The sequence below is a fragment of the Poecilia reticulata genome, chromosome 14 (assembly GCF_904066995.2).
Source record: "Poecilia reticulata chromosome 14, P_reticulata-male-v2, whole genome shotgun sequence".
Classification (NCBI taxonomy): domain Eukaryota; kingdom Metazoa; phylum Chordata; class Actinopteri; order Cyprinodontiformes; family Poeciliidae; genus Poecilia; species Poecilia reticulata.
This window is the reverse complement of record NC_088843.1, coordinates 2,634,172-2,656,570: the sequence shown is the minus strand read 5'-3', so window position 1 is coordinate 2,656,570 and position 22,399 is coordinate 2,634,172. Positions and strand designations below refer to the sequence as shown.

Below are 22,399 nucleotides of genomic sequence, written 5' to 3'. Positions count from 1 at the left end.
TTAGTTGAAACTCCGTCAACTGGGATTCTAAACCCTGTAGAACTTTAGTTAAACGTTGTTTAACTGGGACGTTTTCCGGGGGGCTTTACATCATTAAAACGTAGAAAAGAAATAAAAAGAACTTAAAAATATTAAAGACATAAAAACATGGAAGACATCAAAACCCGCACTCTAACCCTAATTTAGCCATAAGCAACTCTAAACAGGTGGGTTTTAAGTTGAGATTTAAAGGCACCCAGTGTTTCAGCTGTTTTACAGTTTTCTGGAAGTTTGTTCCAAATTTGTGGTGCTAGAAGCTGAATGCTGCTTCTCCTCGTTTGGTTCTGGTTCTGGGGATGCAGAGCAGAACCAGAACCAGAAGATCTGAGGGGTCTAGACGGTTGGTACAGCAATAACAGATATTTAATGTATTGTGGTGCCAAACTGTTCAGTGATTTATAAACTAACATCAGTATTTTAAAGTCTATTCTCTGAGCTACAGGGAGCCAGTGTAGGGACTTTAAAACTGGTGTTATGTCTCTATCTTCCTGGTTTTAGTGAGAACACGAGCAGCAGCTTCTGGATCAGCTGCAGCTGTTTGATTTATTTATTAGTCAGACCTGTGAAGACGCTGTTGCAGTAATCAATGCGGCTAAAGTGGTACCCCAATTAATAATTTCATTAATAATAAATTTATTATATAAATTATAAATATAAATATAAATTTATCTTATCATCGTCATTAATAATCACAAACAAAATATTTATTCAATTTATGATTTCTAAAATATTTATCCTTTTTTCTGCTTATCTGCTTAGACTGCCTAATTGTATTAGCTGTGAAAATAAGAGAGAGAGAGAGAAAAACACTCCATACCTCCAATGTCAGGTCTGAGCTTGTTATCGTAGCCATCTAGTAGGCTGTTTAGGATGTGTGTTACATCACTCTCATACACTTTGGGAGTCAGCACCCACGTCTTGTTAGACACCTCATCATCATCATCATTCTGGAGGGAGCTGCAGGGAAGAGAGAAGGAAAAGTACACGGAAGTGGTGAATGCTTTAAAAAGGCAAGCAGGCACAAATCTTTCCTGCCAACAGCCGTCGCCATCTTCAATAACTCTTTGAAGAATCTAGACTGATGAGTTACAACATTTAATTTTCCTCTGGGATTAATAAAGAATTTTGGAATATTAAATTGTCTTCAGCCAAAGTGTAAAAAGAAAAAGAAAACTCAGGCAAAATGAAAATCATCACTGAAATCCCTTTACTGTTTTTATTTTATCCTGTGGAACTAAGTATATAAAATGCTGCAATCATGTTCTGCAGGTACAGAATATCTGGGTTTCTGTTGTCTCGATCGTTTAAAACAAGGCAGAAACTTAGGAGCACAAAGCAATCACTGACACGATGCTCATAAACATGAATGTTCTTCATTTTATATCTGCCTTTAGCATATGCTGCACATGGTACGTTATGCCTTTACTATATTTTAACTATTTTCTTTGCTCTTCTGTAACCTTTGTACTCTTTTTGTCTACCACAATTCATACCCTAGTAAAGTAATCAAATTTTAAATTGAATTTGTTTAAGACCATCAATGGGGTTCCACAAGGTTCCGCACCGAAGCCTAAGATGTTTGTGAATCAATAACTTTGACAATATGTAAATCAATTAAATCAGTTTATTCATACAGCACCAATTCAAAACAAAAGTTGTCTCAAGGCACTTTACAAAATAATACCATATATATATATATATATATATATATATATATATATATATATATATATATATATATATATATATATATATATATATATATATATATATATATATATATATATATGTAGTACATTAAATCGGTTTGAAAGACTGATGGTTAAAGTGCAAGTAATAAAAAAAACAGCTCAGTTTGGGCATATGCTTAATGATTGGATGTTTTTAGTTATGTTTCTGAAAAAGACTCACTAAATTTAGTGAAAAGTTGTAACATTTGTTCCCAAAGTGAAAAGTAACAAAACACCTTTTATGGAAGACTGATTAAATGTTAACATTGGGTCACAACCTCAACAAATTCATCACATATAAGTAGCCATTACCTTAGCATGGAAGTGACCTGATGGAGAATATATTTTCTTCCAAGCAGATGGTCAAAATCATCCACTAAACTATGACATACTTTAGCATCTCGAGGGACAGAGGCATTTTTAGAGCTTCTTTTTTGGCCTGACTTTAAATAGCACCAAGCTATCTGATCAGCTTATCTAACCCCCGTTTTACACCTCTAAGACCAGGTTGTGATTTTATACGGAAGGACAACTGTCAAAAAAAATTATAAAAAAATAACATCAACATGTCAACTTTTTATTTGCCATTACACAATAATGTGCTGTATTAAAAAGAAAAAGAGGCTAAATGCAAATGAAAGTTGTGTCTTCTTCTACTCTTTCTTTAAGTCAAAGAAATCTTGCAGGTTTTACATCTAAATTTAGAAGAAAATGTTTAGCCAGCTTGTCTCTTGTTAAATCAACTTAATGCACTTTAGTTTCTGAGTTAACAAACAAACAAACTTCTAGTTGACTTTACTCAGAGAGTGGTAAGTAAATTTCTATCTTCAGGTCAAACCACCTGAAAATAGGTGGTCAAACCTGACCTATCATTAGGTCGTTAGGTCATAACGATGTAACCTGATATCATATCATTAATGAGTCGTCAATAAGTCTTAGCAAAAAGATAAACTTAAACTTTAATAAATAAATAAATTAATACAACTTTTCTACCTCCCACAACAACTCCCAGAGCAGATTTTAATTTGCAGCCAAAACTTTTGGCAAGGACAAAAATGTTCTGTTTTGCAGCTCTAATATTTTTAGATATTTTTACATGTCTCCATAGTATGTAAAAAAATATTGAAGAGATTTAAAAAAAAGGTTCAAATGCTCTTATAAGCAAATAAGCATATATATGTGAAAAATGTATTTTAAAATGTTGAATCTTCTTCATATATTTAGTAATTTCTTACCCCATGCTAGATAATCCATGTACTGCTATGGCATTAAGTTAATTACATTGCTTTTGTTCATTAACCTGTTGTTAAGAATAGATAACATTTCCTTTACAGGGTTAAGATCTCTAAACGCTCCTGACTCAAGTAACTAAATATCATTATTTTGATCTATATTCTTCTACGTTGTGAAAGAGTGGCTCATCAATACACAAATCACCAAAATACAACACTGTGTGCCCAGCGTGTTGGAAGAATTTTCTCTGATAACTCCTTATTCATGGCAGTGTTCTCAGGAAGAACAGTGAGCGTCACACTCTTTTAGATAAGAAGCAACCCAACACATGTACTGTACATGATGCTTTAGTATTCGTAAGACTCAGGACTGATGGTAGCATTCACATTTTTCTCTCTGAATTATTGATTTCCCAGGTGTTGCAAACAGGAAGATAAAGAATTTTTCAGATAAAAGGAAGGGCACCAATTTTTTGTTGTCCATCTTTGGGTTTCCTTAAGACTTTTTACAGGGGGATCTTTCCTCCTTTGCTCTGGTTGGTGTTTATATCTCACCACAATGCTGCATATCAGACGCTGAGAATCATCTCACTGACCTGATAGCCAACGACAAGAAAAAACACCCAGACTCTCTCATCTCTGTTGTTGGGAATTTCCACAGAGCAAATATTTCAAATGAATTCCAAAATAAAGACAGCGTATTATCTGTTGCACAAAAGATTTAAGCACACTAAGAATCTGACCACTGAGCAACAATAAACCACGGTTAACTCTGCATCTGAGGAAAATAAACACGCTTATTTAGCTGAGCATAAACAGGCAGACAGAGGAGACAGACAGGGAAGTAAGAGGGAAGAAATATCTGCAGTTTTTCAAAGTAGCTGGATTTTTTAATATTCATGTTGAATGGCATCTCTCTATGGAAATATTCCCAACATAACCGGATCAAAGGACAAGCCATGTGTTCTCCACTGGAGACAGAAATGAGGCTCTGCCTACTAATCTGATACCTGAAGTTACACAGAGAGAAACAGAGCACTGAGCTATAAGAACGCAAGTTTGAGCTACATGTGTGTATTTGTGTTTATAAATATGAATATGTAAGCCAGTGACTTCGTTTGCAGAGATAAAAATGAGAACAATGTAGTTGGATCATGGCAACAAACAGCTCTATGACGACCACTTCACATTCCGGTTGTCTATATTATTTTAATATAAAGAAACTAAATGTAACAAAAAAAGCAAAGCATTCAGCAGTTCAGGCTTCACTTTTTCAGGAACAATATAACAAACCAGGTTTGTTCTACTGCTAAACTTTCTTTTAACAAGTTTAACCACACTTAGAAGGAAAGACAAAACAAATAGTATATTAGAGAATCAAATTGTAGCAACACACTGCATTTTGGTATTTAGACTTGGTAATAAAGACACACCAGTGATCAATCCATGCATTAGAATCACAAAACAAAGAGCTTTACGATATCTTGAATGCTAGCTTGTAGCTAACACTACACTTCTCTGGGTGAGGTATGGGTTTTCCTGATAATTTTAGAAACGTTCATGTTGAACCATCACGCAAGTTTACAAATAATAACCTAAAGAAGAGGAATAAAAGAAATCCAGTGAGTGGCAGTCGTTTGGTGAAAGTGGCTCAAATAACTACTTATTACAACCCAGGTATAAAAAATATCCCTGATGAACACAGCAGAAAACTTCACTTAGTGTCACTCCCGTGGGTTAAGAGCAAGAAGATTAAGTTATGGTTGTCACAAATTCATCAAACTTGGACAATAACAAACTGGTATAGGTAGGCATGGTTCTAGGAGTCTTGATTTGGACTGGCACATTCATGGTGGGATCAGAATCTGGAGTAAATACCATGAAAACATATCTCTTTCCTGTCTGGTTTCCATAGTATGGGCTGCTTCTGGTGGTGTAAAGTTATGGGAGACATTTTCTTGACACACTTCAGGCCACTTAGTAGCGACTGAATGGTGTTTAAATGCTGCAATCTACCTGGGTATCCAAACTGATGATGTAAATCCCTTTAAAACCACAGTGTATCAGTCTTCTATAAGCTATTTTCAACATATTACTGGATCTTATTACAAAGCTCAAATAATCTCAGATTGGTTTCTTGATCACAGCAATGAGTTCACTGTACTCCAATGGCCTCTACAGACAGAAGATCCCACTCACAAAGAGACTTTTGAGATGCAGTTCAACAAGACACGTGGATCAATGACGTGCAGCCAACAACCGTACAATGCTATACTGATCAAATGGACCAAAAATGTCCAGGAAACGTGCTTAACGACTTGTTCAATGTCTGATTAGTTAGTTCCCAGTGATAAAAAGGTGTGCCTACTTAAATGGCCAGAGTGTGTAACTTTGTAACTCTGCTCTATATCACATATTGTTTTTAGAGTTACCATATTTTTTTAAAAACCAAATCAAACAAATTTTACATCTACTTTTCTGCATCAGTGGTTAAATATGTGTGACTTTAGATTAATCTCTCCCACACCTGTCCTCCATTTTACTTCAGACAACATGGCTACATAATACAGTTTACCAAGCCTGAGCTGCCTTGTAGGGCGACCCGACGCAAATCTGACTTTTCTACTGACAGTCAGTGGAAAAGCAGGCAGGTTGCCTCCATGTTGCTCAACGGCAACACGGAGGCAACATTCACACATCTAAAATCAATATTTGCAGGTAAAAGCTAAAGCAAACTTAAACCAAACAAACACTAATTCTGCTCATCTCTATATTTATGTCTTTAGCTTAGATAACTATGCTGCCTCTTGTTCAATAATGAAAAATAAATTAAAATGACGACGTACTGCAGCTGTAACAACAACAGCTAGGCATGCACTGATGAATTTCCAGAGAAACATAAACGTTCACAGACAACAAGATAGAGAACAAATGCAAAATAGCTCTATAAAAATGTATTTAGTAAGATAACCAGCAGTCAGGCCCTGCAGTACATTATAACAATTTGGTCAGGATTTTGAAAGTCTGTCACAATCATTTGAAGTTCATCTTTATGAACGTAAAAATATGTTTTAAGTGCGAAAAACGTAAAAAATGTATAAATGGCTAGTCAGAGATTTTTTTCACAGTGAATAAACATACTCAAATTACACTTCTCCTTATTAAGTAAAACTATTATGCCATTCTGTTTTTGCACATCTGTAACAACAGAAGGAACTGAACATATGAACTGCAAACAATTGTCTGTGTGAAAAAGCTCCTGATGATGCAATCACTCTATTTCTCTACATCAACTATGTAGCTATGTTCACTACGTCACAATTTTCTTCTTCCAACTAAGAATGAGTTGAAGCATCACACAGGAAAATAAAAATTCAGTCACATGACTTCTTCAAGGCTGCGTTCCCATGACATCAATGTTTTCATGACCCACATCTCATAATCAGTTGCTGATAAATGAAACAATGTCCAAACACATCTCCTGCATGTTGTTTGTTGGTTTTCTTTGAACCAGGATCACGTCGCAGCTTTGATCTATATCTGGACCTGCACTGAGGTCCATGTATCATAATGCAGTCTGACATCAATGCACATAGCAGATGTTGGTGAGTCACAAAGTGGCATAGATCACACTGAAAGCATGCACAGACCTTGGGAAATGCCTTATATAAGAGCTGTCCTACATGAATCATAATTAACTTTATGAAAAATAAGGTAGGAAACAAACACAATTGCTAATTAAATCATCTGCAGGGCCTTCGTTGTCAAAATGAAATATATTTGATATAATGTGTGACTTTTATGTAAAAAATATCTTTATATGAATATTTTAGGTAATCTGGAAAAACCTCTGCTGTGATTTGCTTTAACTATTGGTGTTTGAACTCTTGCACAATGTCTAAATTTCATACAAAACCTCAGATGTAAATGGAAGAGTGTGGTGTTTACCCTGACGCATTATGAACACTAATTACGCACACAATTAGAAATAAACAGGCCTGACAAAGGAAGGGTTGGACAAGGAGCCCTGAGGTTGCCATTAACGTGATGGAGACTGATTTATCTGCCTCCATTTTTCACTCTTCAAGCAGCACAAGAGGAAATGATGGGAGGAGAAAAATATCAGCTGTTTTTTTTCCATCTCTGCACATGGGAATGAACTAACTGGCACACAGCTTTTATTTTATAAAAAGAAAAATCACCCACACTTGAAATACAGCTAAAATTGACACTAAAAATGTTGAGGATCACTCTTAGTGTCTGTGCCTTTCTCTTATGTTCTCTGTGTGGTTGTCTGCCATTTTGAATTTTTTTTTTCTTTATAAAAAATACAAAAGCTCTCAATAATGCCCAAGCTCTTAAATTAAGCTGACAGTTGTCCAATATTTCACCTGAGGCTTATCTGACACATGAGTTTATAAAGGAAGCTTTGACTCCTGAAATAAACCTGATCCTTGAAGAGAGCTTATGTAGCTTTAGCTTCCCCCAACTTAGCCTGACACTGTGCTATTTCTAACCGGAGACATACTGAGAGAGAATCTGCAGGAGACGTCTCACCATAAGATTAAACAGCAGCAAATCTTACACTCAGTATCACTATGCGGATGTTTCTCACGTTGTTTTCAGTAAATAGAAATAATTCAATCGATGTATTGATGAGGTTATTAAAGCTCGTTTAGTTTCAAGCCACAAGTAAACATTAAAATACCCACCGGGTTTATTCCCTATCAAGATTTTCATCGCTAAGAAATCCGTAAATAGCAGGGCGGTATTAAATGGGAGGAGACATGCATTGCTATGTGCAGTTAGAAGAAATATGCAGATCCACAGAGCCGACATAGATTCACGATTTGAAGGGAAATGTGCATTTTAATAGCTTACCTTTGAGACAGACTAAAGACAATAAACACCCAGAGTAACCGCTTCAGTGGGAGGGGAGGCTTCGCCATTGCTGTGGAGCATCTAGAGGTTGCCTTCGGTGAAGCCGTCATCACCATCTTCATTTCCTCTTTTCTGCAGATGGACGTCTCCGTCTATTTACTGTGTTTCCTCTTGGCGATGCATTACGTACGCTGACAGTAGCGGCTCTGCGATTTTAAACCCAAGACGGACGAAACGACGTGACTCGAAGTGCGAGCAGGCAGAACTAAATCGATGCGAGTCGGCAAACTGGACTCGGTGCAGCTCGCCTGTTTTTTTTTTTTTTTTGCGTGTCTGTGTCCCGCACGACAGCGTAGAAGGGGCCTACGGACCTGCCACAGAGGACGAAGCCTCGAGTGATAAAACACTCAGCGAGCACCGGAGAAAAGCTTGGAACCTCAGAATGAATGCAGATTAACGCCGGGGTCAGAAAGGAACTGATGCACGTTGCTGCAGCACAGATCAACACATGCGCGGTCTCAGAAAGCGGAAGTGTAATATATATATATATATATATATATATATATATATATATATATATATATATATATATATATATATATATATATATATATCTTAGGTGTACTGATCGCAGCTCAGCACCATGGACAGCTCCACAGACAGACAGGCAGTTGGGTTTTATTTACTAACTAATCAGTTCTGGTGCTGCGGTGAAATGTACATTTGAGCTTAAATGGTATCCAATTCCTAATTTTGGTATTGATTAGATAACAGCATTCACAGTTTTGTATTTCTGGAGATTTTTGCTGACTTTTCCAGATGCGTAATTGTGAGGTCAGACACTAATGCTGGACGAGAAAGCCTGGTTTAAAGTCTCTGCTCTAATTTCTCCCGCTGGTGTTCTTTGAGGGTTAGCTTCGGACTCTCTGCACACCAGTCAAGTTCCTCCACACCAGACTTGCTCATCATTGCTTTATGATGGCATCCATTCGTGTTAGAAAAATAAGGGAACCACCAACAAAGTGTTGACATGAACATGGGAGTATAAAATACTATCCTATCCTTTGCTATGCTGAAGCAGCAGTAGCTCTGCTAACTTCAGTTTACAAGCAGGATTTACACTGAGTGAGTAAAATGCTGCAAATGTTTTATGCTATATGCTTTTTTTGTTGTTGCAGTTTTTTAAAAAACGTTTCAATGAGTATAGTATTTTAAGTACAGTTGAAATGATCTGATCATAAACGTGACAATAGGAATTGGATATGTGTGCTTTGTGAAGTGCCTTAATATAACATCTGTTGTGAACTGACACTATAGAAATTAACTGAATTGAATTGAAATAAAACACTTAATCATGGCTGCAGAGCTAGTTGAGGGGTGTCAAATCAAAACTCAAAGAGCCAGTTGGACCAGCATGTATTAATAAAGACCGAAAAAAACTGCTAAAATATTAATAAGTAGCTGTCTCTGCATTCAACAAGTACTTCTTAAAATTTTATATTTTTGAACATCTTTTCACATTAATGAAATTTGGCAGAATACAGAAAAAAACATTTGATTTGGTTTGATTGATAATAAAATATAAGCACACCTCTTGTCTTGAAGGTTTTACTAGTGGGCCACATTAAAAGCTATGGCGGGTTGGACTTTTCCCATTTCTCTTTCTTACACTGGAAGAATATTTTCTTTAAGTAAATTGTATTCAGTTGCCAGAGAAAAAAATTTGTTGATTGGGACATGGTTAGCTCATGGATGGATATATAATGAGATTATCACAAAACTGAATAACTGACTGTTAACGGCATAAAATGTAATAAAATTTAAACAAACAGCAACATTTAAATGAAAGCCCATTAAATGTGTTCGGGGTTTTGATATTCATAATCACATAGATTACATTACAACCAATAGAGACAGTGTGTCTATAAATTATAGTTTGATGACTTTTCTGCTTAGAAGATTCACTATGATCTCATCCTTATTGGCATCCATTTCCTCTCCACACAAAGTCATATGTGTGAGTTGGGCAGCCATGATATCTTGTGTCATCTTTAGATAATAGCTGGGGGAGGTACAGTCTTCCTTAATGGCAATGCTGAATGCACAGATGCCCAGTTCCACTATCATTCCAGCTTTACAACCCACACATATGGCATTACAGCCTCTCTCTGTTAGCATCAAGCTGTGGGAGCAGAATGATCTCCTGAATCCGCTATTGGATATGAAGAACAGTCTGGCATTCTGTCCGAAGTGATGTAATGTCAGGAGCAAACGCGCAGTACATTCCAAGACATGTTAGTGGGAACCTGTCACTGAACCATCACAACACAAATAAATGTGAAAATAACTTTTTAATTATGCAAAATATCCTGGATGAAGTGATGTGTTTTATTTATTGAACCTGGCAACACACACATCAGATTTTTCTTAAAGCTTTTGGATGTGAACATGAGAAAGCACTCTCTATGGTGTGATATTCTCAAAAATAAAACTGATATCTAAAATAGAGCCTGACCTGGAAGTGCCACGTCTATTTTGCTGTAAGTCAACTTTCAAAAGCCTTTTTATACTGCCAGTTGGTTTGTAGTGCAATTTATCAGACTTCCATAAGAAAGGACTCCTTAACTACTTGAGTGTCCAGCTGTCATGTGGTGCTCTCTGATGATAATGAGACTCCCATGAAGGGGGACATAAAGCATTTCTAGTCTTGCTGAAATTTACTTTTACCTTCTTCACTCGTGCATTGATGTAGTTCAGGTTCAGATACATTAAAACACAATCACAGTAACATAATAACTAAAACCATGGTTAGAATAGGTATTTTGTGTTTGCTTTTAGTTGCTTCCACCAAAATATGTGGTTTTTGGTCGAAGGGAAGCAGTTTTTACCTTATATGCACCACAAACCTGAAATAAACTCCCAGAAAATTGCAAAACAGCTGAAACATTAAGAGCCTTTAAATCTAAAATAAAAGCCCACCTGTTTGGAGTTCCTTTTGAATCTTAATCAATAAAGAATTAATCAAATCTGATGTGTAACGACTACAAATGGCAAAATGGAAAGTTTTCATTTTGTTCTGTGACTTTGTATTTTGTATTTTTATGATGTAAAACACTTTGAAATGCCTTGTTGCAGAAAAGTGCAATACAAATAAAATCTGATTGATTGGTTGTCTTTTTGCTGAGTAGCCTAAAACTTTACTGCCAATATCAACAATAAAACTATTCATGGCCTGAGTACTTTTTATTGTGTGGGAAACCACGTCTAACATAAACTATTCATAATGACACGAAGGGTTTACTGATTCCTTGTTTCTGAAGAAATGCAACCTGCTTTGTTACATTTCTTCATTATATATAGATGATCAAAATAGCAAAGAAAACAAAAAAGAACATCAAAATGAAAGAAAAGGTTTTGCAAATGTTCTTAGCTCTTGTAGCCTTAATAGAAAATATTTTACCTGCATACTAAGAAAACAAAATGTTTTCTGAAAAAACCTGAAAAAGGTAAGCACTTCAAAGATGTTAGCACTAAACATGATGGGATAACATGATGGGGTTAAGCCAATTCAGAATAACATTTCACAGTTTTGCTGGGGGTTTTGCTAATCCGGGCTTCACAGTGGCGCAGTTGGTAGAGCTGTTGCCTTGCAGCAAGAAGGTTCTGGGTTCAATTCCGGCCCCGGTCTTTCTGCATGGAGTTTGCATGTTCTCCCTGTGCATGGGTGGGTTTTCTCCGGGTACTCCGGTTTCCTCCCACAGTCCAAAAACATGACTGTCAGGCTAATTGGCCTCTCCAAATTGCCCCTAGGTGTGAGTGTGTGTGTGCATGGTTGTGTGTCCTGTGTGTCTCTGTGTTGCCCTGCAACAGACTGGCGACCTGTCCAGGTGACCCCGCCTCTCGCCCGGTACGCTGGCTGGAGATGGGCACCAGCAACCCTCCCGACCCCACTGAGGGACCAGGGTGTAAGAAAATGGATGGATGGATGGCTTTGCTAATAAATAAAGAAAATAGCACCTCATCTTGGCAAAACTCCAAAACTTAAGATTGCTTTGAGATTTCTGGTAGCTTCTGATAGATAGATATTCATTTTTCTCTATCTATCTATCTATCTATCTATCTATCTATCTATCTATCTATCTATCTATCTATCTATCTATCTATCTATCTATCTATCTATCTATCTATCTATCTATCTATCTATCTATCTATCTATCACTCTATCGACAGTCAAAACTGAAACCTTCTTGTTTTAACTAACTGTAAAGTGAAAAAGTTGCATCCCAGGTGAAATAATTAGGTTGTTCTACCAAACCAGACATCTTTGTGTTAAATGAGGAAAACATATCCAAGTTGAAACCACTGTCAGGAAAATGGTTTTGATTTATTACCACATGGAGTGGAGACCTTTCAGCTGCAGATTCAGCAGTCAAGTTCATGTTTGATGATTAGGTGAGACCATCTGTCTAAAAGTTATAAATAGCAGTGGGTGGAAAGTGCAGTGAATGCAAGAAAACGGTTTGTCAGGTATTACACTTGACAGTAGGGTTTGAATTCTTTGAAGATGTCATTTTCTGTCATAGCAGGAAATACAAACGTTAAAGGGTTGTAAGATCCTTGCAATGTATTAAAGCAAATTTAACATTTTCTTGTTTAGACACATAGAAAAACTCAAATAATTTTCCTGGAAGTTGCTAAGTCTTCACAAGGTCATCGTACCTAAGAAATACCTACAGTTTTATATATTGGCTTGGTCTAACTGTCCAGACTTAATTTTATCTTAGATACAATTGAAACTAGATATTAACATGAACCAAATAAGAAGACACATGCACATTTTCTCACTGCCGGAAGTTAAGTCTGGCCAAACTTCTCTTTTTAGTTCAGTTAGAATTACCTAAATTAATTCCATTTGCCAAATTCTTCAAAACTCAAAGAAAACTCAAAAATCTACATACATTTGGTCAGAATCAGAGATAACTCTTGTCATCATTAAACCTTTTCATCTGTATTTTCATTCTAGGCTCAACCAGCCATTCAGATTATTCAGAAACCTCTTTTGCCTTGAAACTCATTCACATGCTACCTGTAAAGTTTCCACACGTTTTCCTGGACTGTGGGTTTGTGAGGCGCCTGCCAGTCACTCACCTCTCTGCTGTGATTATGAGAAAATGTAACTGGCTGATTTCATGGCCTCTTTATGTAGTATTTGGAAAGCTTGACGTTAAGCGGGTATAATCTCCTCTCCCGAAGGTGGATCACAGCAAATTTCAGCTTGTATTATTTTGGAAGCTTTTATGGTTCCTTTAGGGTTACAGATTTATCAAAACAAAAAATACAAACAAGTCCAAAGGCACCATAGCAGATGCTACAGATTACAAAAGACAGGCCCAAAAGGGAAAACCGTTGGGGGTAACAGGCAGATTTATGAAAGGATGGAGCAAAAAATTTAACTGTGAGATGTTTGCTTTTTAAAAAATATTTCTATTTGACCCTTGAGAGCTGGTGTATTCTCAGGGGTCTCAAGATGAGACAAACGCACTTTGTGGTGATACAAAAATATGTATCTGCTTTGTAAGGAGTCCCTAAGGGGACATGGAGAAAAAAAAAGGAAAGAAATCCCGACTTATTATCTCGAAAGTCGGGATCTCGAGATAATAAGTCTGGATTTCTTTCCTTTTTTTTTTCTCCATGTCCCCTTAGGGGCTCCGTAGCTTTGAGATGTACTTACAGCGTCTTTTTTTTTTTTCCTTACCATCAGAATTATATGTTTACCATTACAGAGCAGTTGCTCTCACAAATAACTGTTTCCTCATGCAGAAGGCAGAAGGATAACGTCCTAGAAGTTCTGTGTGGTCCCTTTATTGCCTCAAAGCACAACAATGCTAGAAGTAAAAAATTAAATTAAATAGATTTACTTTCTTAGTTCTCAGCCATCTTCTTAACTTTGATGAACTTCAAGGTGGACTTTCAGTTTCCATTCACACAATTTGCCACTGAGATTGAATCAGAGCCCTACTTTGTTATCTTAGCAACAGGCATTTTTTGCAATCATTTTATCAGTTTAGTTTGATGATCAGTGCTACATTGTTGTGCCATTTTTGTTTATAAAGACACCTTCTTGGTTTGATTATTGATAACAGATAAAGCCCAAATGTTTCCCTGGAGCATATCATGTAGATGATAATTCTGGTTAAACAGACAATCCAAATGAAACATTTCACTGTTACATCAAAACTCATCCATTTTTCTACTTCCAGCGCATGCAAAATACCAGACCTTAGTAAGATAACTTGGTCACCATATAATCAATCAATCAATCAATCAATCAATCAATCAATCAATCAATCAATCAATCTTTATTCCAGACCAAAAAGGTCCATAAAAAAGGTAAAAACAAAATAAGAGAAAAATAATAAAATAAAAAAGAAATAAAAAATAAATAAAAAAACATGACATTCACTGAGTCACAAATAAATGATGACACCAATGTTTCCACAATCTTGAGAAAAATCTCACTGTACTAAAAACAGGATTTACTAAAATTGCAATTATATTATTGCATGACACAGAAAATCTACACATACATCTATACATGAGATTCCTGAGCACAGCTGCACATGTGGGAACATCATTATGTACAAACATATGGCTAGCACTGCTCCATCTAGGCACTCTGAGTAGGAGCCTCATGCCGTCATTGTAGGCCACATAAAGTTTCTGCCGGCTACTTTTGTTGTATCTTCGCCACAGATGGGCCGTGTAAAGTGAAGTGCAAAAAGCTTTAAAAAGAGCTATCTTCACAGAGGATGAACACATACTAAACTTTCTGACCAAAGTATTAGCTTGTGCATACATCATACAATACTGCCTACGAATGTCACAATCATCAGACAGGTCATCAGTTATGTAATGTCCCAAATATTTAATTTCATTGCATCTGTTGAGGACAATGCCAGATAAAGAGAAGTCAGGGGTTATCAGATGCTTATCTGCCCTACTTCTAACAATCATAACATTGCTTTTCTTAGCATTATATTTGATGTCAAAGTCACAACCATATTGTTATATACTTATATTCTGCTTAAAATCTATAGAAACTAATTAGGAAAGCTATCAAAGGTTTGGTTCTCAAGCAAACTTTTTTGTGTCTCATTTTAATGTCATTAGGAGGGTTTCTCTCCAACTGAAAAACAGTAAAAATTACAATTTTATATCAAAATAACATTTTACATGAGAAATATACTAGCAATGCATGATTACTGGCGATAAATGTGACAATTTGTTGGTTATGAAAAATATTTTAACAGTTTACATCAATGAGTCTAAGCTTAAAATTACTTCACACATTCAAAAGAAAAATCAATATGTAAATTTTAGTGTGATTTAATGCCTCTGTGTGAAATTTATAAACACAAGCATTTTGTCTTTGCTTACCTCAATAATTTTCTTTAATGTTTTAGATTTAAATTCATTGCGCAGGAGCGGGTTTTATCCAATGCTCATTACTTTTCCCCGTGTCTCTGCTGGGATCCTTACATAACATCTGTTCAACCCAAGGCCGTAGTACTCCATCTCATTGTGCACATCAGGCACATTGGCCATTCACAGCAGTGCTAGACAATTTACTGAGTGCTGTGCTCATAATGAAGGTTTCACAGTTTTTTTTTTCAACTGAATTGAAACTTTATGTTTAAATGCCACACATCATTAACTGCGTTGAATGTTAGTGTCTCTAAATTTAACATAAGAAAAATAAATGTATACTGTTCAACAGACTTAAAATATATTAAAAATGTCTAGGACATTCATTTTATTTAATTCAATTCAATTTAATAAAGCACCAAATCACAATGCATCATCTCAAGACACTTCAAGGTAATTTCATCTGTGAAATTACCTATCATACATCCACTCCAGCTGATCCTCGTTATCAACAAGTTTAAACTGAAACCCAGCAGATTGCATCGAGTTCCTTCCTCCAGGATGAACATGTGGAGAAAGCTTTGCAGCAATCCCTCATATCAAGCATGCATGTAGCGCAGTGCTGCACACGTAGTGCATGTTTCATGTATGATTCATCACTCCTGTTGACCATCTACCATTTATTTTGTTTATTTTTTTATATGCTGACCTAACTAACATTGCAGTATTTACATGTCAGTGTGTCGTCCTCCGCATCTCAGAGTGAAGGAACAACAATGTGAGGTTATTCATCGAGGTGTGACCTGCTGTCCTGTATGACATTGTTAATATCATCAGATGATACATCAGATTTACCTACACAGGACAGAGATAGGCCAACGTTAAATGGCAGTTTACTACAGATCTTCATATGAAAAACATATTTACAAAATTGAACATGTCCAACAATAGTTTGATTGTTGTCAGAGAAGCAAAAACAAAGAATAATTTTGAAATATTTTTTCATAATAAACCTAGCATATGTGAAATGTAATAATATTTTCGGATATAATAATAATATAATATTTGAGTATAAAGTTATAGTTGGAATTTTCTGTCAAATTAAAGTTTGACTGAAAATTATTAAGAGACAAAAAAAGAATCTTTGGCAACCACAAGCTAATACACTTTCTTATTTCTTTTTGCGTAAGTGCCTAACAGTGGCAAAGTGACTATGCAGAGTCTATCAGCTGACAGGTAAAAATTAAACAAAGTGCATATGCTCTGAGCAAAAGATTGATACATATATCTGACACATTGCCTTCAGCACACTGTCAGGCTGCACATAGTCAGCCGATCTTTCACTAATGGAGCCTCTCTGGGAAAAGCGCTTGATACTGTCAATGATTAGTTGTCATTTTATTTCTAATAACTTTCACAGATTCAGTATTTTCCAGATTTTCATATTTCATATTTAACTTAAGAATTATACTCCTGGACAAAACACAATATTTAAACAACATAGTGATGCATATGTTTGTGTGTGTGAGTTTTTGGTGAATAAAAGGCATCTCTAATACTAAATGTATGAGCAACAGAGCGTGAACATACTAAAACCTACAGCTGTTGATGTTCTGCTCCGAAAGGTTAATGAGATTCTGTGTTCAGTTATATCTTAAAGATTTTCAATTATCCCGTTTTCTCCTTTGATTGGCGCCATGTTAGGGTCAATCTGGACTTCACACATTGAAGGTTTGAGTAATTCATTAGGTGCTGCACACTCATTTTTCTCACTTGCAGATGACCAAATGAGGACTAATGTGGTCTCCTTGCAGAACCTCATAAATCCTGATTTGTATGACGGTGTGTCATAAATATTTTTAAATTAGGTATCAGACCATATTACATTTTCTTCACATAAATTTGAAATCATGTTAAGTAGATGGGTTCTGCTGATTTAATATACACATAAACATAAGGGAGTTTACGTGATTAAACAGTCAGTATGGAGTTCAGATTTCAGTCTTTAATAGCTTATATTTTATCCTATCTCATGTCAAATTACTGGCTGAATGTACCAGATATGACCCGTGTTATTCCTAGAAAATCACATGTGAATACAAAAATATATTAAAAGTGTCTGTTTTCCCTTGTTAAACTTTCCTTACTATTGAATCTATAGTTATTCTTTAAATTGGTTTTAATTTGTGACATTCAGTTGCTATAAAAAAATCAAATAAGCAGTACTGAAGAACGTAGTAGTGTCATTTTAAATGTTGCAGAGTCATTTTAAATTTTATATTTGTAATTTTGTAAAACTTTGACGTATTTTCAAACTAGACCAGAAACTCCAAATGTTTAAGGAAACTGTGTTACATAAAAATAACTGCAAGTGACAAATACAGATGCCATTATTGGATTAACTATAATCTACTATTAAATTATTTAATCCATTATTGGATTAATAAAAAAGGAGTAAACTCCAAGTGCACAAAGTTTTGTGTGTATGATGCCGGGGGATAGAGTGAGTTTTAGAGTTGACCAAGTCATGATATTTAGTATAATTGAACAAGTTGGCTGTCTGCTTCAACTGGACTTGATTATCTGCATTTAAGCCTAATACAAACATAAATAAATATATAGATAATCCATAACATCCCAATCACTTATCCTTATATTTGAATTCCAATCACTGTATCTTGATCAGGACTCTTAAAAAAAGAGGCATTTGACAATACCAGGAATTGCTACAAAAATATATAATTTTAAAGCATCTTTTGGTGTTTTAAGGTAAAAAAAAATGTTTTTCCATTACCTTGAGTGTGACAAAATCTGAACCAACTTGTATATAAATGCAACAGTTTAGAATCGGTGGGCCTTTAAAACACACAGTAAAGTCAATCTGAAAACATGACCTAGACAATCTTGCAGGAAATTTAAGCTGTTTTTTAATAAGAGTGATGTAAAGCTTTGGCTGATTACATTTTTCTTAATGGACCCCAACAATTAAATATCTTGCTGACTTTGAGAAAAATGTTCTCAGTTGCTTCCCTTGAAGTGGTACTGAGACAAAAAAGTCACATTTATTTTACAGTTGCCATAAAAATGTGTGAACTTCACTGCGGAAACGTAGACGTTCAATAAATCATGGCTAAATGTTGTCATGTCACTATAACCATCACTGCCAAATGTTATGCTGTTTGTGTTGTTCCTGCTTCGTTATACTTCATTTTATCACAGAATAAAACCTGTAACTCCCTCTTCTTAGTGTATATTAAATCATCAGAACCCATCATCCGATTCATACTTCATCCTAAGCCTTTCGCATTAACCAATCCCCTCACTCAGGCAGATGGGGCAGGGTAAATGAGCATTCTGGGGGTTGGAAGTAGGATGTAGTTTTTCTACTGTGAGAACAATTATCTAGATGCTTGATATGATTTAGAGCTGTGAGGCTGCTGCATCCTGTGAGCCCTTATAGATTTATCTAAGTAACTTCTTAATGTCTTTTTTGGATCGCATTCAAAACCTCTACAGATTTTTATCTTGCTTTTTGTCTTCACACTTTTGGCTATAATAACTGTCGGTCTTCCTCTATGCACAGAAATTGTGTCAGAAATCATTTGAAATGTTCAAAACTCCAATGTATGTGGGATATTTTAACAAAATTAAAAATTATGGATGTAACTGATGATGTTAAAATAAATATGGTGTCACTTAGCAACATTTATTAGAGAACTAATCATACACCTTTATAATTATAAGGAGATTATTCTACATACACAACTCTTAAATACAACTGAAGGCATTTACTATTGATGAGTTAAAGCTTACTTTTGTCGTTCTCTTAAAAAAGAATACAAACATGTTTTCCATGGCTTTTTTGTGAAAACATAGATGTCAGTCTTTCAGTAAATGTTTTTACTTTTACATTGGACATTTTTCTCAGCAGAAAACAAAGTCCGCAGTGCTTTCTTTTCTGCTATCTTCACTTCGTCAATGCTGAGATTCTTCTTCACTTTGCTAACCTCTGAGCCACAGCCTTGCTGTGATCTGGAGTTAACCGTAACATCATTAGCGTTCAGGTCAAGCCAGAGAAAAGCCCCTCTGCCGGTGTAAACATTTCACATTTGCTCAATGGTTTTATGTCCTTTACTGGCCATAACTGTTTAAATAGATTGCTCATGCTTGCGTCGTGTTTCTTCCTTTTGCACAGCAGCTGGAGTTTTGTCTATAAGTATAACAACCAAGATCTGAAATAGAAGTAAATGAAGCTGAAAACAAATGAACTGTAGTCACATGTTTCAAACATTTTGATAAGTTATTTCAAGATGATTGAGCTCTACGATAAATAACAGTGACACCACCTGTAAGAATAGCTTTAGTTTTTATTTTCCCTTCTGGCCTTGGCAGGTTTGTTTCTCGTAGAGTTGGTGTGTTATGTTGGAAGAATCAGATGACAACTCAGGCTGGACATATTAGGATCCATCATTACTCATTTTCTATTATCTGTATTTGTCAATTGCAGCTGCAGCATCGCATAAAACTTACAGATGCATCTGTTATTTTTATGTAACGCTGTTACCTTAAAACATGCACTTAGTTTAAAAACTGCACAAGAAAATGGCGGGCATGAAGGAGAATTTAGGTAATTCTAGGGTCATGTGGATCAGGTTTGTGTTCACTTTTCTTCATTTTAATTCCACCTTTCTTCCTATTTTTTGTGTGATGCTGATCTCCATCTATTGTAAAAGTTCTGCTGCAGCTCACCAGCCACCTATCAGCTCCTGAAGCAGGAAAAGACCAATGAGATTCTCTGTAGAGACCAAAGTGTCTCTCTACATTGGGACTTATTAACCTGGAGCTTGCCTTGCGCTTCCATCGGTGCGTTCACAATGTTTAGGATACCACTTGGTTAATCCATGTGAGCTTAATGCTGGTCTTTGTCTTTTTCAATAAATGCAATAAAACAGTTGTTACCACAATCATGCTTTCTAAAAACCTCAAACCTGTGTAATTTTACTTACAGCTGTGTCAATAGGGTCAAAGTCTGTCGTTTCTCCTAAGAAAGAAATAAATTCATATACATGATGTTATGATTTGGCTTTGACACCTACAGTAATTTGGAACAGAGAAAGGAGCAGAAGGCTGGAGGGCTGTGAAGCATTGTGGGTAGGAGGATTCTTCACTGATCAAGAAAGAATGATTCGTTTTGTTTTAAGAAAAATAAATCAGCATCATTCATCACACTGAAAAATAATTCACTGCCATGGCTCACAGTGGGTCAACTGTGTATATCTGAGTTACAAACAATCTTTTGTTTTAAAGTAGATTTCTTTTAGAAATTACCATTACAATACCATTTAATTTACACAGTTTTTTTAATTCAGTTCTTTTTAACCTAATATATTTGTCATAATTGCTGAAAACAAAATCAGTAAAAGATTATTATTTAAAAAATGTCCCAATTATACAGAGGAGTAAAATACAAATCCAGAGGCTCTTGGGGGCTGAAGCTAATGCTGCCTTTAGAAACTGTTGGGACAATTTGAGTTGTTAATTTATGACTCTTTGCAACATGTTAGATGAAAAACACACACAAAAGCAGGTCGCACAAGTACTGAGCAAAACTGCAGCTGAAACTGGTTGCAGTCAGAAATAGTCGAACCAAAGGAAGGATTTCTGTACACAAAAAAGAATCAAAAGAACAAAATTAGAAAGAAAATGCTCGTTGTAGATTTTGTGCATAATAGTATAATTATATTATAATAAAGCAACATCATTATTTTCTTTTTACCTCAAAATGAAATTGAGTTAAGTATAATTTAGCTTTTGCGAACTCTATCATGATGTTGTAATAAACTTATTGTTTATCACACCTAAGAGTCCTCAGGTACCGGAGGAGGGAGTTCACTGCTTTGACTCCATCTGTACATCCACACAATAACAAGGCACATGCTTTTCTGCTTGTTCATGTCACAAAATAAATAAAAGCAAGACGCATAAATAGGCCTGAAGGAATTTGACATTTGCTGAAAAATATAAAGGTCTCATTATCGTGGCAAAGCAACTGTACTGCTAAATTACAGCTCTATTTTAAAAGCAAACAAGTTAAATTAATACTAAATTAATACTAAAGCAAAGACAACAAGAAGAAACAAATAAATATATGTGAGAGGAGTGAATAGAGTGGATTCGGTAGGATAGTGATAAGTTTTGAAATCCACTATTAACTGTCCTCTAGAGTCTCTTTAAATTAAGCAATTTGTGTATATTATCTACTAAAATTTAGAATTAGGTTGTGTGTGTGTGTGTGTGTGTGTGCGTGTGCGTGTGTGTGTGTGTGTGTGTGGGTGTGCGTGTGTGCGTGTGTGTGTGTGTGTGTGTGTACGCGGGGGTGCACGCGTGTGTGTGTGCGTGTGTGTGTGTGTGTGTGTGTGTGTGTGTGTGTGTGTGTGTGTGTGTGTGTGTGTGTGTGTGTGTGTGTAAGAGAAAACAATGAATCTAAAACCAAGATTTCCATATAGCCCTTTTTGATCTTCTGGGAACATAAACGTCTGCGCCTTTCACTTTTGTCAAAATCTTTAAAATGTCATCTTCTCCCAAGTGAGGGGAGGCATTTCATGGTTTATAACAGCTCCCTTTCTGCCTTGTTCCTTATGTACGTTTCCTCCAAGAGCTCCAGATTGCAGACATACACAAGAGAAGACACACGGTGAAAACACAGATTTTAAAAGGAACAGCAGCTTCCCTCTTGCCTTCATGTGACTGTCATTGGGATACAGGAGCTTTGTCAACTCTGGATGAGTGATTACTTCTCAGGTACACACACAACTGCATGTAGCTCAATGTGATGCTTAACAAGATACTTTAGTTAAGACAATTGTGTAGCACAAAGGCGCTCACCCACCAAATATTGCAACACTTCCCCCTGCTGGATCTACTGCAGTGAGATGAGCAGATGAATAATTGGTGCTTTCTGCATCTCTCTGTCACAATCATTCACTCCTTCATTCTCCTAACATGTGATGCTCTGTCTATCTGTCTGTCCATCTGTCTGTGTGTCAAGTTCAAATGCCAGACAAAATCTGGAATATTTTGGGGGACGAAAGA

At 35.9% G+C, this 22,399-nt stretch overlaps 1 protein-coding gene across 5 annotated transcripts in view; it reads right to left on the bottom strand.

The window, feature by feature from the left end:
* Positions 1-8,425, bottom strand: part of gabrg2 (gamma-aminobutyric acid type A receptor subunit gamma2) — a 41,603-nt gene extending 33,178 nt beyond the window's left edge. For 3 of the 5 annotated variants that reach the window (XM_008426916.3, XM_008426917.3, XM_008426919.3), the window contains exons 1-2: positions 7,883-8,423; positions 857-996 (exon numbers count right to left, since the gene is read on the bottom strand). In XM_008426916.3, the coding sequence (XP_008425138.1) occupies positions 857-996; positions 7,883-8,004 (262 nt within the window). In that variant the 5' untranslated portion in view covers positions 8,005-8,423. Of the gene's footprint in view, positions 1-856; positions 997-7,882 lie in introns of all 5 variants that reach the window. The other 2 variants (XM_017308610.2, XM_008426918.3) reach the window with 2 other exon arrangements.
* Positions 8,426-22,399: the final 13,974 nt, after the last annotated feature.